Here is a 17,535-nt window from a genome sequence, read left to right as displayed (position 1 = left end):
TCTAATTAACACACCCTCACTTCACGTATTTACCTCTTTTTTTCTTTTCTTGGTGAGAACATTTCAATTCAACTCTCTTAACAAACTTAATGATACAATACAGTGTTATGAAGTGTAGCCACTGTGTTTTACATTAGATCCTCAGACCTTACTCACCTGACAGCTGAAAGTTCGCACCCTTTTACCAACTTCAATCCCTCCTTTCCTCCATCCTGACCACCGCTTTTATCCTCTCTGTTTCTGTGAGTTTGACTTTTTTTTTAAAGCTTCCAGACATAAGGAATACTATATAGTACTTTGTTTTGCTTTAGGTGCTTCAACTTTATCGTCTCAAACGACGTAGGACAAAAGATAGCTCCGTAATCTTAAACCATTAAGTATACGCCATTAAGCCTCCAGTTGGAAAATCATGAAAAAAACCTCTTTTCATCATTATGAATTTTTAATACGCGCTTTCAGTATATCCGAATAGTTTGTACATTTGCCAAAATAAAATAAAATAAGCCAGAAAGTTGATGAGTGAGTTAAAGAGAGCCTAAGAACAGTATCTTTAATCCAACTGATATTCTTTTCGCAACTGAAAGAAAGCTGAGTATGTTTTGAATGAAAAGGCTTTCTGCCTGAGGGCTGTACTCTTGTTTATGTAACGGTCAGAAGGGGAAAGATAGAAGGCGATAATTACCTTTTACTACTCTTCTTTTTCACTTACCATAGAAAACTGGCTCCACACTTTTTTAGTTTTGGAACTTATTTTTGAATTTAGTTGAAAATTTATATCTTATCTGAGCTGATCTTGTCAGGTCAAAATAACAGAATGTTGGAGCGCCTGGGTGGCTCAGTCGGTTCAGTGATCGACTTCGGCTCAGGTCATGATCTCGTGATTTGTGGGTTTGAGCCCCGTGTCGGGCTCTGTGCTGACAGCTCAGAGCCTGGAGCCTGCTTCAGATTCTGTGTGTGTCTCTCTCTGTCCCTCCCCTGCTCATGTTCTGTCTCTCTTTCTCTCTCAAAAAAATAAACATTAAAAAAATTTTTTTAATTAAAAAAACCCATAATATTGCTATTTTGCATAGCTGGCTTAAAATGAAACCATTTACTGTGATGCCTTGAGGTAACTGTGTGCTCAAACAACTGAACCAGAAATTGTTTAGATGGTATTGACTTTTCTGTACCTGAAGGCTGTAAAATTAATATGTCTCATTTGCCACACCAAGACAAGGAGCTGTATTATAACGGAAGGATGGATTTTCAAGCTACTATCAATTTGTGGCACTGAACTCTTGCAAAATAGTGGGGTTTTTTTTTAATGGTTTTTCTCATTATGTTGGGTACTTTTTCCCAATCACGTTCAATAAAATTAGGCCAGGTGTTTGTGGCCTGGAACACTGTGAACTCTACAGACAAGATCTTCTTCCTCTCGTGTTCTGTTGAGGCCATGTAACCGGGAGCTCCTGTCCTTCTCAAGGGTCAGTTTCAAAGTCTCGATGAGAACACGAGCAGGGGACACAATGAGCCGGGCCACTTGATGGGAAGGTTTCCGGAGCTGCGCTAGTTGTCCCAAATTAGGTACTTGGAGATGGTGGCTCTTTTAAGCTACTGGACCTGACTATTTACCACCCTTCATAAAGGATGTGAAAAATGTATTCTGAAAACAGGCTGGCGCTGTTGACAGCCGAGAGAGCAGGGGCCAACAGGGATCAACAAACTTTTCCAGGGCCAGAGAGAATTTTTGACTGGCAGACCATAAAAATCTCTGTTGCAACCCTGTAAATCCACCAGAAATCACTTAATTATCCACTTAAAATGCGTGAAGGGTATGGTATGTAAATTATACCTCAATAAATATGTTTAAAAAAAGAATGAAGGCAAAATAAAGACATTTAGAAATCAAAGAAAACTAACAGAATTTACCACCCACAGACCTGCATTGTAAGTTTTAAAAAGTGTTTCAGGCTGAGGCAAATAAATTCGAATGGAAACTCAAATCTCTCCAGGAAAGAGAAATGGTAAATATCTAGATAATTATAAAAGACATTTTTTTCTGTTAATTTCTTTAAAATGTATGATTGTTTTTAGCAAAAATTGGTAACATGGTCTTGGGGACTTTAAAACATTTGTTTGTGGCATAAATATATTTATATGTAAAGCAACTATAGCACAAAGAACAAATAAATGAATCAATTTAACTGCAAGATTTCTACATAAGAAGTTGTATGATAACTTAGAAGTTGTGTAAGTAGACTGCAAAAAAAGTTGTTTTAAGTTTATATATTTATTTTGAGAGAGAGAGAGACAGTTCGAATGAGCAGGGGAGGGGCAGAGAGAGAGAGAGAGACAGTTTGAATGAGCAGGGGAGGGGCAGAGAGAGAGAGAGAGACAGTTTGAATGAGCAGGGGAGGGGCAGAGAGAGAGAGAGAGAGAGAGAGAGAGAATGAATCCCAAGCAGGGTCTGTACTGTCAGCACAGAGCCCAACACAGGGCTTAAACCCATAAACCGTGAGATCACGACCTCAGCCGAAATCAAGAGTTGGACACTTAACTGACTGAGCCACCCAGGAGCCCCAGATTATAAAAAAATGTCAATGTATATTGTAGGCTGACTAAAAACCTGATAGAAAGCAATAGAGCCAAAAAGTCTATTGGGGCACCTGGGTGGCTCAGTCAGGTGAGCATAGAACTTTGGTTCAAGTCATGATCTGGCAGTTCATGAGTTCAAGCCCCACATCAGGCTCGCTGCTATCAGTGCAGAGCCCGCTTTGAGTCTTCTGTCCCCCTCTCTCTGCCCCTCCCCCACGTGCTCTCTCTCTACAACAAATAAACATTTAAAAATTAATCAGTTAAATGTTTAAAAAAAGGTCAATAGATAAAATGAAATTCTAAAAATATCAACATAATCCAGGGCGCCTGGGTGGCTCAGTCAGTTGAGCATCTGACTTCAGCTCAGGTCATGATCTCGCGGTTTGTGGGTTCAAGCCCCACATCAGGCTCTGGGCTGACAGCTCAGAGCCTGGAGCTGCTTCAGATTCTGGGTCTCCCTCTCTGCCTCTCCCCTGCTCGCGCTCTGTCTCTCTCGCTCAAAAACAAACATTAAAAAAAACTTTTTTTTTTAAATTTTTTTTTTTAACGTTTATTTTTGAGACAGAGAGAGACAGAACATGAACGGGGGAGGGGCACAGAGAGGGGGAGACACAGAATCGGAAGCAGGCTCCAGGCTCTGAGCCATCAGCCCAGAGCCGGACGCGGGGCTCGAACTCACGGACCGTGAGATCGTGACCTGAGCCGAAGTCGGACGCTTAACCGACTGAGCCACCCAGGTGCCCCCAAAAAAACTCTTTTTTAAAGACATAGATAATCTGACACGATCAACCACCTTATCTTAACTGATATCTATAGAATGCTGTGTCAAATAAGTACAGGATACATGTTCATTTTAAGTGCAAATGGTATTACACCAACATGCTCTATGTCTTGGGTCATAACACAAATCTGAATAAACCGAAAACAATTGAAATCATACAGATATATTCAGACACACATACACATGCATCTTCACACATTCTCTCTAGGCTCATCCCTAACCCCCTCCGAGAATCTACTGATGGCTACACAGGACACTGGTCCATGGAAAAGATAAGGCTGGTCAGTCAGAGTATGGATAATCTACTCTGGCAAGGCAATCATTGATAGCAAATATAAAAACTTTGGACAAGCAGCTTTTCCAAGCAGAATGCTCTAAATTCCTATTTAAAGATCAATCACTACCCACGCGAGACCCTGGAGAAAATAAAAGAATACTCTCCCAAGTTTCTGGAAGCATCTACTCTTTTACAGCATTCCTCATGGAAGTCTAATCATCCAACAAACAAAGCTGCCCCACGAAAATGTTCTAATCAACATAACATGGTAACCTGGTAGTTGAGGCCATCCCAGACTTCTCTCAACTGTAACTGATCTTCATTCAGCTCATCCAAGTTCCTTTCTATTGGCAGGATGTCCAAAAAGGGCTCTTTTCCTTCATTGAAGGACTCCAAAAAGGACAGCAGGCTCTACCATCAGAAGAATATTTTAAAGACAGAAATTTTAAATCAGTTAATATAAGGTAATCCGCTATTTTAACGTCTATCGCTGAAGGTTATGTTTAAATTTCTACTTAAAGAGAGGTACGATTCCCTGGATTCAGGGTCCTCTACACTGATCTGGTACCTTTCTTCAGTGCACCCTGATCACTTGAGTGCCCTCATGGTAACACAGGTCACAGCTTGTGTCTCGTCAGCACTGTTGGATTTCTAAGGGAATGGAGCGGCAAGGTCACCCAGCTCTAGAGGACAAATCACGACGCCACACGGAAAATGGGAGTTTCTCTGTCCTCCCTGGATATGTGTTCACAACAAAATAAGCATGAGCGGAAGTGAGAACTATCCAGCAGCGGTCATCACGGACAAACGTGCCTATGATTAACTGTGCTCGAGCCATTGCTTCCCAAGTTGTTTTTTACAGACTTGAGAAAATATTTTGTCCCTTGAAAATTTAATAAATTAAGCTCTTCTTGGCTCGTATTAGTGTGAAGTTCGTGTTTAAGAGTCACCAATTCCATAAATATTGTTTCAGCCCTTATTCATAATAATTGGCAGATTTTATCTTATTTTATTTTATTTCATTTCATTTCGGCTGAAGATTTAGGAGCTGGGGTGCCCAGCTGGCTCAGTCGATAGAGCAGGTGACTCTTGATCTTGGGGTCGTGCGTTCAAGCCCCATGGTGGACGCAGAGCTTACCTTAAAAAGTAAATAAATAAATAGAATTTGGGGAAAGATTAAGTTTTATGAGCAAACCAAGGGATAATTACTGTAATTCTTTCTCACCCCTAATAACTCCCTAAGGCCTTTTATTCAAGAAAGCGGAATCTGTGGTGCCTTACTAAATCAAAGAGGTAGGTGAGAGTAAAGCACTTCCGGGGACGCTGGGCCTCTTGTCAATAAAAAAAACATATCAGGCCAAAGATGGAAGCAGCACAAAAACCTGGACCTGTACGGTCCAGATGGAAGGAAGACGAGAACATCCCATCCCTTTCTGCCCTGATGCCTCTAAACCAAAAAGGATGCTGTTGCCAGTAAGCTACACAATCCGCTGAATGTTGGCGTGGGACAGGCTGGATTCATCCAACTCGCCCGCTCAGCCTGCAGGTGCTAAGTGCGGAGCAAGCACATGACCGTACCCCTGCTCTATTCCCAGTGGAAATCCGATGGGGAGCAGAGCTGCAGGGACCGTGGGTTCTAAGGAACAGGGCTGAAAAATCCTCATCTCGGCTCCTGTTAGGCTCCTTCAAGATGATACAGGTTCCCCTGGTCACCCAGGAGGAACCCCACGAAATAGAGAGCTGGGTCTTCGAGGCTAGACTTCACGCGAACCCGCCTCTCCCTGGCAGTAGCTGTGTAACCTCAGGTGTCGTGGAATGACACCACCACGTTCAGCAAGATGCTGTGATGCGTAAAATGCTCATCAGCAAGGTGCCTGGTACACTGCAGATATTCAAATGTGGTGACAATCATAGTTGTCGTTCTTCCTCAAAGGGCTTCTCGGTTGAGGCCCTACACTTGGGGGTTATAACTTGGGGTTGGCTTCATTTTTTACTTCCTGATCTTTTTTTTCCCATTCCATATAACCTAGTTCTGCTCTAGACTGGGGACTGGAAAACTTTCACTGTAAGAGGCAAGAGAGGAAATGCCTAGGCTTGAGGGCCATACGGTCTCTATTGCCACTATTTGACTCTGGTGTTGCAGTGCAAAGGCAGCCACAGACCATACCTTCATGGGCATGGCTGTGTTCCAGGAGTACCTGATTTACCAAATTGGTGGGGCCCACAGACCAGTTTGCCACGCCCTGCTATAAAATCTCACTATTCAAGGTACCTTAAGGACCAAGTATTAGCAACACCTGGAAGCTTGCTGGAAATGCAGAATCTCAGGCCCCTCCCCAGGTCTACTGAATTAGAATCTGCATCTTAGGGGCACCTGGGTGGCTCAGTCAGTTAAGCAACTTCTTCTCGATTCAGGTCACGATCTCACGATTCGGGAGATTGAGCCCCGCGTTGGGCTCTGTGCTAACAGCGCACAGACTGCTTGGGATTCTCTCCCTCTATCTCTCTGCCCCTCCCCTGCTCATGCTCTCCCTCTCTCTCTCTCTCTCAAAGTAAATAAATAAACTTTAAAAAAAAAAATCCGCATTTTAACAAGATTCCCCAGGGAGTTCACGTGCACATTAAAACTTGAGAAGCACTGTCCTAGAACGTGATGCTAAAACTTGAAGTTAGTTTAGCATTTATGTAATTAACTCTGCAAGACTTTTTTTTCCCAAAAACATCCTACTCTTCCCTAAGAGTAAGCTGCAAACAAATTGCTGTTTAAAATCATACTTACATCATACTTTTTAGAGCAGGTCTCATTTTCTGAATCCTTTAGCACTTTCTGTAGTTTTTTCTCTTGTAGAGTCAACCAGACCACAGCATCTTTCACCTTTCCCTATAATTCACACACACATTTAACACTCTATCCTAAATAGACTTGGAGATTTTTCTTTTTAACAGTAAAATTAGCAACTTCAAATGTCAGTGAAATAATGCAAGCATTACACACCAATGCCTCCTTGTGCCGAAGAGGAAGTCTGCTTTTCCACCTAACACCTTGAATTTTAAAACGGATTGAAACTAGCACCTGAACATTATGTGCTAAAGAAACAGGGCATGCCAGCCCCTGATTTTTTTTTTTTTTGGCTTAGCCACTCCCATTATCCCGCAATTCTGAAGAACATTATTCTAAACTACTTACCCATAGTAAGCATTTCAGAATACTGCTTTCCGATACATCTAAATAGGGTTAATAAAGAGATGCTGACACCCAAATACACGGACATCAAAAATATCTTAGGCAGGGGCACCTGTGTGGCTCAGTCGATTTGAGCATCAGATGTCGGCTCAGCTCATGATCTCACAGTTCATGGGTTCGAGCCCCACGTCAGCCTCTGTGCCGACAGTTCAGAGCCTGCAGCGTGCTTCGGATTCTGTATCTCCCTCTCTCTCTCTCTCCCTCTCCCCCTCCTCGACTCACGCTTTGTCTCTCTCTCTCTCTCTCTCTCTCAAATATAAACATTAAAAAAAATTTTTTAAATATCTTAAGCATTTTAAAGACCCTAAAAATAACTACTAAAGGTTTTGGTTCTATCATACGGATGTGAGCAACAATTCTTTTTTCCTAGATTCTTGCCTGCTTACATTCAAAAGTTAATTTCACTGCCAGAGGATAAAGCAAAAGACATTACATCTTATTTTCATTCCCTTTAAACTTCATTTACTTTTTCTCTATTAAGTAGGAGTGTTTTCCATATATTTTTGCATCTGATTTCATGGACAGTTTAATTTTTCATTTTATTTTTTAATAAGAAAATTACTTAGAAAAGAGTAGCTCCTCAGCAGGTCAGGAATAAGTGAACTGAACTATAGGCCTCAGTCTCAGCTTGAGTCTCTGTTCCAGAGTCAGCAACAATCTAGCACAGAGCCTCAAACATAATGGTTGGGAAAACCTAGGCCCAAGTTTGTCACATACAATGTGATAATATGATCGCTTGTAAACATGTCTGAGGAAGCAGTCTAAATAAATATTAAAATAATATTCAGGGGCGCCTGGGTGGCTCAGTCGGTTAAGCATCTGACTTCGCTCGGGTCGTGATCTCACGGTTCGTGAGTTAGAGCCCTGCATCGGGCTCTACGCTGACAGCTCAGAGCCGGGAACCTAGTTCTGATTCTGTGTCTCCTTCTCTCTCTGCCCCTCACCTGCTCACACTCTGTTTCTGTCTCTCTCTCTCTCAAAAATAAATAAACATTTAAAAAATTAAAAATAGTAATATTCAAAAAGTTTACTAAATTTTCACAGCACTCATTTATCTTCAAAGCAGCAGAGAATAATTGTTTATTTTCATTTCCGCTCAGTGATTTTTGTGAAATTTCCACCCACAATATTTCGTGTACCTGACTGAAAGTCAAAGGAAAAAATTGAATAATCAAATGGCAAACTGATAGTGATTCAAGAGTACCTCAACAAACAAAGATCAAGAGTAGAACACACTGCTTCCATTTTTATAAATTATATGATCCCAGGGGTGCCTGGGTGACTCAGTCAGTTAAGCATCTGACTCTGGATCGTGGCTCAGGCCTTGATCTCACAGTTCATGAGTTCGAGTCCCATGTTGGGTTCTGTGCTAACGGCACGGAGCCTGTTTGGGATTCTCTCTCTCCCCCTCTCTCTCTGCCCCTCCCATAATCTCTTGCTCTCTCTCAAAATAAATAAATAAACATAAACAAACAAACAAATAAATAATATGATCCCAGGTATATGTAGCTAAAATTAGATTGTGGTGATAGTTGCACAAGTAAGTAAATATGCCAAAAACCACTGAATTATAAACTTCAATTTTTTGTAATGTTTACTTATTTTTGAGAGAGAGAGAGAGATACAGACAGACAGAGCATGAGAAGGGGAGAGGCAGAGAGAAGGAGACACAGAATCTGAAGCAGGCTCCAGGCTCGACGCGGGGCTCAAACTCATGAGCTGTGAGATCATGACCTGGGCGGAAGTCAGATGCTTACCTGCCTGAGCCACCCAGGCAACCCTGAATTGTAAACTTTAAATGGTTTATTTTATGATATGTGGATTAAATCTTTAAAAAGCTGTGAAAATCAAAATAGACAAAAATGAGGTAGCTCTAGAACTTTTCAAGTTCCAGTGCTAAACGTAATTTGTCCTATACGGCGTCTATGTAAAAGTTATTTTCGATAAGTCAGCAAAGTTTAATAAATTACCACTTTTAGCTTAAAAATGAAAAAAGAAAAAAAAAAAAAACAGGCGAAATAAATCCACAGTGAAAGAAACCGGAACACTGGTTGCCTGGGGTGCGGAGTACAGACAGGAAAGAGGAACACTGGAACATTCTGGGTAAGAGAAACGTGTTACATCATGATTGTTATATGGGTTACCTGGGTGTATGCATTTGTCAAAATTCATAGAACTGCACATTTCAGCTCTAGGTGCAAATTATACCTCAATTTTTAGAATGAAGCCATTGGTAGCATACAACAAAAATGAGCTTGAGACATACTTATGAGGACATACCTGAGCTTCAGCTCCAGTCCCAGATGCGTCCTTCGAATACCGTAGAAATTGTGCCACATAAGTCATGATTGACTTTTCATCAGGATTAACAACGTCCACATCTGCAAGATGTGCCACAGGATCAATTAGCCATAGATGTGATTTCCTACAATTACTACCCAAGAACAGGCCATGCCATAAGATAGCCTTGGAATAAACCAAAGCAGCTAACCAGCCGTGCAAATCTCTGTGGTCAGTCGCCCTTGCTCCCAGGCTGTGCATTGGCTAAGAGCTTAGATCCAGAGTCAGAGCTGAGTTGAACCCTGGCAGTAGTAAATGCACAGCCTCAATTTCCACTATGCCTGTTGTAGGCAGAAGAGCGTAAGTAGAGCAGGAGAGTGGAACAGAGAAAATACAGCTTTTCAGAGACATGGTATAGAAACTCCTCCAGGAGTGTAGAGTGTAGGAACGTACAGCAGCTAGAACCCACTCCTGTCACACCAGTCTCAGGAAGTGCGCAGTAGAGCATTTCCAAAAGCATAGGTTCTATGGAAGACTTATTCAAGACATCCACAAGATTTTATTTGTTCATTTGTGGAACAAATGTAATTACTCAGAGCCTTCTGTGGGCCAGTCTTTGTACTGCACTAACAAAGTCCGTGGTGAAAAAACATTGGAAAATCCTGAATTTAAACAAAGTAAAAATATCATAAATTCCATAAGCGCAGACCTTCTCCAGGCATAAAACAAATTAGATAGATCACAAAATCCAAAGGGATCACAATATGTTACAGACAAAATGAACACATAATTTTGGGCTATCTTTTGATATGTTGCCAAAACAACTACGAAGATATTGAAAAGGAAATCATTTGTGTTTATTTATTTTTGATTTTTTTAACGTTTATTTATTTTTGAGAGAGAGAGAGAGAGAGCAAGAGCAGGGGAGGGCAGAGAAAGAGGGAGACACAGAATCCAAAGCAGGCTCCAGGCTCTGAGCTGTCAGCACAGAGCCCAGTGCAGGGCTCAAACCCACAAAACGTGAGATCATGACTTGAGCTGAAGTTGGACGCTTAACCGACTGAGCCACCCAGGCACTCCTTTTGTGATTATTAATTCAGTTAAAATAAACTCATCAAATATTTATAGAGAGTCAACAAATGCAGGTCACAAGCAAGATATGTAAGGCTCATTCTTGCCCTCATTCATTCAACAAGTGGATGCAAGACACTTAAGTAAATGCTAGATGCCTGAGGACATGATCTGCCCCTCAAGGAGCTTACTGTTAGGAAAAAAACAAACAACAAAGAAATATAACACACTATGCATGCTTCAGCAAATGTGTTTACTGGACCCAATGACTATTCTAAGTAGGCTGAGGGAGAACATGAATCTAATCTATATCCAAACTAAAAGATTCAACACAGTAGATATACAAAAGGTATCGATAAAAAGTTAGGGGTGGAGTTTCAATAAAGGAAGGATCCCTAAGAGCAGAGTTATTCTTTTACTGAAAAAAAGTGTAAGTAAAAAAAAGTAAAAGTACATCAAGAGATACATAAAATAATTATACTGGCTTAACTAGATGTTTCTTTTCAAAAACTTTATTGCATGAAAAAATTAAAAATAAATAAAAGCTTTATTGTATATGAAGTTATGCACAGTGATTAAATGTTTTAATAAAATTGTCAAAAGATAATTCTCTTATTCTAATATGACAACAGCATTTAGTTTGCAGAAATAATGACGTATTTCACATTTTGAGCTATTGTTTAAGCTATTTAAAGTGAATTATGGGCAACGATTTATACAGTGGAAATTCGGCTTTTTTATACTGTCACATTATTTGCTGAATTACTTTTACATACTAAAAGAGAAAAAATATTTTACACTGATATTTAGAGAATCACAACATGAAAGGAGTATTAAAAAAACAAATAGTAATCAGACAAGGGTATAAAACAAAACATGAGAAACACAAAGAAAAGAAAAAAGATAATGAAAAGCCAAAAAGGAAAGAGAAAAGACAAAGAATGGGAGAAAAGGAAGAAAGAAGGAAAAGGGAGGCGAGAACAAATAAGGAAGGGAGAGTTAACAAGAAGAATTATCAACAAGCAACATAAACCAGAGCAATGACAAACCTAATATACAAAAACATGAAACCATTAGGCTAACTCTCAACTTAGAAATACCACCTAATTCAACTGAGGTCCAAGAAGGCTAAGACCCCACATAGCTAGTGCCCAGATCTTAGCTTCTAATCCCATTCTCCAGTAAAAGAAACCGGTACTCCCTGGGGAGACGGTTGATCCCACTGGGGTAGGAAACATCCAAGATGAGCCTGGAGCATCTTGCAGCGCCAGGAAATAGGGATGTGCTCAAAAGCAAACAAGGGAACGCCACATGGAGGGCAGTATGTCAAAGGGGCAAAGGAGCTAGCTAAAAGAGCTCCTAATGGCTGAATCTTTGAGTTAAAAAAATGTTTTTTAATTTGAGCAGTTAAATACACAAAACAGTATTAGGTTACAACCCAAAGTAGAAAATGAAATGTCCATAAGCCCATATTGATATAAATAAATGGTTGGAGGGGCACCTGGGGGGCTCAGCCGGTTAAGTGTCCGACTTCGGCTCAGGTCGTGATCTCACGGCTGGTGGGTTCGAGCCCCGCATCAGGTTCTGTGCTGACGGCTCAGAGCCTGGAGCCTGCTTCAGATTCTGTGTCTCCCTCTCTCTCGCTCTCTCTGCCCCTCCCCCTCCTGTCAGCTACACATACCAACTTCCCAAAGAGTACAACACAGGAAGAGGGAAACAAACAAACAAAAAAAATCGCTTCACAGGGAAGCAACTGGCAAACACTACCTCAGCCAAGTGATTTTTTTTTTAATTAAAAAAAATTAAATTATATACATGAACAATCAAATAAAACATATTAAAACAAATGTAATAAACACTCAAAACTCACCACTTCCCAACTATTTTACCACATTTTACTATTACCGGTGCTCTTGAGGTTACTTACCTCTGTTGCACCTGTAAGATAGAAAACTGCATTAAAAAAAAAAAAAGAAAGAAAAAGAAAACTACATAATGGTGCGTTAGGGTTGCACATCTTTTCCCTAATCTGTGTTCAGTGACTTCACACCAGAATCGGCCGTGGTGGCAATGTTCAAACCACACACAACCACAAAAATCAGCAAATGAGGGCTTGATTTCTTGTATATCGATTACAAAGAAAGGGATGGAGAAAATGTTAATAACGCACGTTAAGCTTAAAAGTACGTCCTGTCTAGGGGCACCTGGGTGGCTCAGTCGGTTAAGCATCAGACTCTTGATCTGGGCTCAGGTCATGATCCCACCGTTTGTGAGATAGAGCCCCAAGTCGGGCTCTGCATTGCCAGTGTGGAACTTGCTTCGGATTCTCTCTCTCTCTCCCTTTCTCTCTGCCTCTACCCCGCTTGCGTGCTCTCTCTCCCTCTCTCACAATAAATAAATTCTGAAAGACAAAAAAAAAAAAAAAAAAAGCATGTCCTATCTAGAGCTGTGAAGTTGCACAAAAAATTGAGGAAATATTCTTCCAATATTAGGTTCAGCAAAAAAAGTCATTCACATGTTGAAGAACAAGTCAAGTTCCAACAAACATCTTTATTGTCGTACTTACTCATGAACGTAAAGACAATTATTTGCTAACATTCATGTCAGGACTCCACATGTCCAGCGACCGCAACCATAAGTTGGCTGCAGGTAGATACAAGCGTTTGGTGAAAATCAACAAAAACATCTGGGGCTATGTGGAATTCATAATGAAGTGTATCACACATTTTCTTACATTTGTAAACTGTGTGCTACGTGTGCCTTATATTAGTAATATTTGTGATAGACGTGTGTACGTATCCACACACGCTCAGGCACACACACACATTGCTCTGGAGACCCAGTCACACATTACCTACACACCCCTGGTTGTACAGCTGAGACTAGAATGTGTACTTCTTAATTTGTCGGTGCACTGTAATCTTCGCGAATCCTACACACCCCTTTTATGAGCTTACTGGGATTTTTAATCAGCGTTGGTACATTAAGAAACAATACAACCCACAGCAAAGTGCTTTTCCAAAGAATTAAATCATCTTAATCTTAACTTTGTGAAGTTAACATAATCATCTCCTTGAACAAAACCCATATTTAGGATTTTGCTGTGGTCGTTAACCATACCACACAATGTGTTGAGCATAATCACAGCAAAGCCTAGCCAGCCACAGAGGGCGAAACAAACAAACAAACAAACAAGAGTTTCTGTCCTCAAAGAAGTTCAGCTTTACCTAGGGGGAAAGAGTGGAGAGGGGAAATACGTTAACCCAAAGAACGGTCTTACCAGGGAGCTTTTAGAACAGAATAACAGAATCAAGGGAACACAATGTAGAACACAATGAAAGAAAACTAAGACAAAGACTCAAATTATTTCCAATAATAGCATTGCTTGCTTTCAGCTGTCTTGTCATCCTGGCAATTACTGAAGTTAATGAATTGGTAGGAATTCTTAGTGTCATGAAATTTAATAAAGAGTTTAAGTTATTAAACCCTCCGGGGCGATAATACCGTTATGTTTATTTATGTAGAGGTACTGTTTACATTTCCCAGCCAACTTCACACTGGACAGCGTTTTAAAAAGAAAGAAGCTTCTTTACCTTCTGGTTCTAGCAACTTGGGGATTTTAAATTCCCGTTCGGCAATTCTAAAGGCCTCTTTCAGATTGTCTTTGTTGGATCTATGCTTCACTGTCTTCATGTCAATTAGGTCTGGTCGCAAGGCATGAATGACAGCCAAAAAAGCCATCCCATTTCTCCAGCTTGACTTAAAATCTGTCACACTGACAGACTCACACCTATCACGAAAGGACAAAAACATGATAAATACTATTTAAAAGAATACGTCAAAGCACATCCACCATATTCAATAGTAATGAAAACAGAGTTCAGTGAATCAAATACATCACATACTCTAGGAAAACATTTTATTTTAATCTTGTGGTCATATTAAAGTGAAATGCCAGCTTTGATGAGGCTCATGTTACCGCAGAACATTGGTGCTCAAAGTGTGGCCCTTGGACCAGCAGCATCAGCGTCACCTGGGCTGCAAGTGCTAGAAATACAAATTCTCAGTCGGATGCAACCCCAAACCTACTGCATTAAACTCCGCAGGTAGGTCTGAAATCTGTGTCTCCAAAAGCCCTCCAAGTGACAACAGCCACACAAGTTTAATGCTCTTCATTCAGGAATCTGTTGGCTCGGCACTGGCTTTAGACTTCTACGTGTAATTAAGTTCCTTTCACTAGTGGAAACAATTTCTTTCTCGTTAGAACAAATTATATGACACATTGTGCCACTTTAATGGTCAGTAGATTATCACTCCTCTGCTTAAAACTAGTCATCACAGATGAATGGATGAACAGACTGTGATGTATTGATATAGTGGAATATTATTCGGCCCTAAAAAAGAAAGACGTTCTGACCCATCTTACAACATGGAAGAACCTTGACGGTATTATGCAGAGTATAAGAAACCGGTCACCAAAGAGCAAATCCTGTATGATTCCACTCATGTAAGGCACCTTGAGTAGTGAAATTCATAGATAAAGAAAAGTAGACCACTGGCTACGGGAGGAAAGGCTGGGAGAGAGTTTTAGTTTCATAAGATGAGAAAAGTTCTGGAGATGGATAGTGGTGATGGTTACATCACAGTATGAATGTACTTAATGCCACCGAACTGGACATTTAAAAATGTTAAAATGGTAAATTTTATGTTCTACATGTTTTACTACAATAAAAAAATTTTTTTTTCAAAAACAAAAACCCTGGGGCGCCTGGGTGGCGCAGTCGGTTGAGCGTCTGACTTCAGCCAGGTCACGATCTCGCGGTCCGTGAGTTCGAGCCCCGCGTCAGGCTCTGGGCTGATGGCTCGGAGCCTGGAGCCTGTTTCCGATTCTGTGTCTCCCTCTCTCTCTGCCCCTCCCCCGTTCATGCTCTGTCTCTCTCTGTCCCAAAAATAAATAAACATTGAAAAAAAAAAATTAAAAAAAAAAAAAAAATTCTCTCTCTCTCTCTCTCCCCCTCCCTCTCTGCTCCTCTCCCACCTATGCTCTCTCTCTCTCTCTCTCTCTCACAAACAAAACCCTGCCATAGCTTATCGGAATAACATCTCTCAGTCTGGCCTACGAGGCCTAACATAGTTTGTCCCCTGCCTACAACTTCCACCCTTGTATCTCCCTCTCTTACAATGCTGGAGCCACTCTGTCTTCGTTCCTTTCTCAACACCGTGCTCTTTTTTAAGTTTTATTTTAGAGAGAGAGTGCAAATGGGGGTGAGGGACAGAGGGAGAGGGGAAGAGAGAAAGACAGAGAGAAAGAGAGAGTGAGAGAGAGTATAAAGCAGGCTCAATGCCCAGCACAGAGCCCAACACGGGACTCATGGGACTCGATCCCACAACCTTGGGGTCATGACGAACCAAAAACAAGAGTGGGATGCTCAACCGACTGCGCCACCCAGGCACCCCCACGCTCCTTTTAATCCCTCTGTGCAGATGCTCTTTCTCCCAGATCTTCATACACCTGAAGCCTTCTCCTTCCGTCCTCACTCAAAGGTCTCTTTCTCAGAAAGGTGATCCATGGGCACCTCAGATAAAAGCCACCCTCCCACCTTTGACATTCTCAATCATCGTAAGTCCTTCCTGACCTTACTGCCAACTGTAGTTATGACATTGATCCATCTGCTGTGGGCCAAGCCCCTAGAAAGCAAGGGCCGTGTCCTCCTTGTCTCCTACAGTAGACTCATCCCCAAATGGTAGCTGGCATATAAATGTGCTTAATATATATATTTCAAATCATTCCATCAATCACAACTCTGCATTTGACAAGGGATCAGTGAAGATGTTTTTAATTTTTTTTTTAGCGTTTTATTTATTTTTTTTTATTTATTTTTTTTATTTTAATTTTTTTTTTTTTCAACGTTTATTTATTTTTGGGACAGAGAGAGACAGAGCATGAACGGGCCAGGGGCAGAGAGAGAAGGAGACACAGAATTGGAAACAGGCTCCAGGCCCTGAGCCATCAGCCCAGAGCCTGACGCGGGGCTCGAACTCACGGACCGCGAGATCGTGACCTGGCTGAAGTCGGACGCTTAACCAACTGCGCCACCCAGGCGCCCCTAGCGTTTTATTTATTTTTGAGACAGGGAGAGACAGAGCATGAACAGGGGAGGGTCAGAGAGAGGGAGACACAGAATCTGAAACAGGCTCCAGGCTCTGAGCCGGCAGCACAGAGCCCAACGCGGGGTCGAACTCACGGAACGCGAGGTCGTGACATGAGCCGAAGTTGGACTCGGCCGAAGTTGGAGCCGACTGAGCCACCCAGGCGCCCCCAGTGAAGATGTTTTAAGAGCACAGTTGCCTATGTGGGAAATAATCCAGAACAACTGTATTTTCCTTTAATATGTCATAAAAAATACGAGGAAATTCAATGGACCCATTTAAGGTATCAATCAAATGAGAAAAACCACTCGAGAAATAGTCAACTTCAGATGACCTGGGCTTTCCTGAACCTCTTAGGAAAAAAACGCCTAAACTATGACTGTGATAAAACTACATGGCATTCGGCAATTTTTGTCTTGCTTAACAAATCTTTATGTGGTCCACACTTCGTTCAGAAACTGTTCTAAATACTTAAAAAATAATTTTTATAATATACCTAATAACGCTATGAAGTGTTAGTATTGTCCACAGTTTTATGATTGAGGAAACTCCAACGCAAAGAGATTCAGTAGCTGAAGTCACCAGTTAGAAACTGCTGGGAGCCCGAGCGCAGGCTCCAGGCTTCAGAACACTAAGCGCAACTGGCTAAAGGGATGCCTGGGGCCAAGGGCAGGGCAGAGCGGGGATCAGAACCGGCTAAGTGCTGACTGGCAGGCGCTGCCCTCAATAAAGCCCCAGGCTGTGAGATGGGCTCTGCACTGACGAGTGGATGCCAATCCCACAGAGAACAAGCTGCTGCCAGGTGTTAGAGAGGGCGGGTTAGGGCTCCAGAGTGACTGGCAGGACCTCAGCTCATTTAGAAGTTGCAAACCGGGGGGCGCCTGGGTGGCGCAGTCGGTTAAGCGTCCGACTTCAGCCAGGTCGCAATCTCGCGGTCCGTGAGTTTGAGCCCCGCGTCGGGCTCTGGGCTGATGGCTCAGAGCCTGGAGCCTGTTTCCGATTCTGTGTCTCCCTCTCTCTCTGCCCCTCCCCCGTTCATGCTCTGTCTCTCTCTGTCCCAAGGATAAATAAACGTTGAAAAGAAAAAAAAAAAAAAAAAAAAAAAAGCAGTTGCAAACCGGGTCCCCGCTTCATCTCCTTCAGAAACGAGAGAACACG

The 17,535-nt window shown here is 41.7% G+C and overlaps 1 protein-coding gene across 10 annotated transcripts in view; it reads right to left on the bottom strand.

The window, feature by feature from the left end:
* SYNE2 (spectrin repeat containing nuclear envelope protein 2) overlaps window positions 1–17,535 on the bottom strand; it is a 345,486-nt gene that overhangs the window by 235,244 nt on the left and 92,707 nt on the right. For all 10 annotated transcript variants that reach the window (XM_043556321.1, XM_043556324.1, XM_043556329.1 and 7 more), the window contains exons 8-11: window positions 13,821–14,017; window positions 9,157–9,257; window positions 6,412–6,513; window positions 3,906–4,043 (exon numbers count right to left, since the gene is read on the bottom strand). In XM_043556321.1, the coding sequence (XP_043412256.1) occupies window positions 3,906–4,043; window positions 6,412–6,513; window positions 9,157–9,257; window positions 13,821–14,017 (538 nt within the window). The remainder of the gene's footprint in view (window positions 1–3,905; window positions 4,044–6,411; window positions 6,514–9,156; window positions 9,258–13,820; window positions 14,018–17,535) is intronic.

The sequence above is a fragment of the Prionailurus bengalensis genome, chromosome B3 (assembly GCF_016509475.1).
Source record: "Prionailurus bengalensis isolate Pbe53 chromosome B3, Fcat_Pben_1.1_paternal_pri, whole genome shotgun sequence".
Classification (NCBI taxonomy): Eukaryota; Metazoa; Chordata; class Mammalia; order Carnivora; family Felidae; genus Prionailurus; species Prionailurus bengalensis.
The sequence above is the reverse complement of the archived record's forward strand: the minus strand, read 5'-3'. Positions and strand labels throughout refer to the sequence as shown.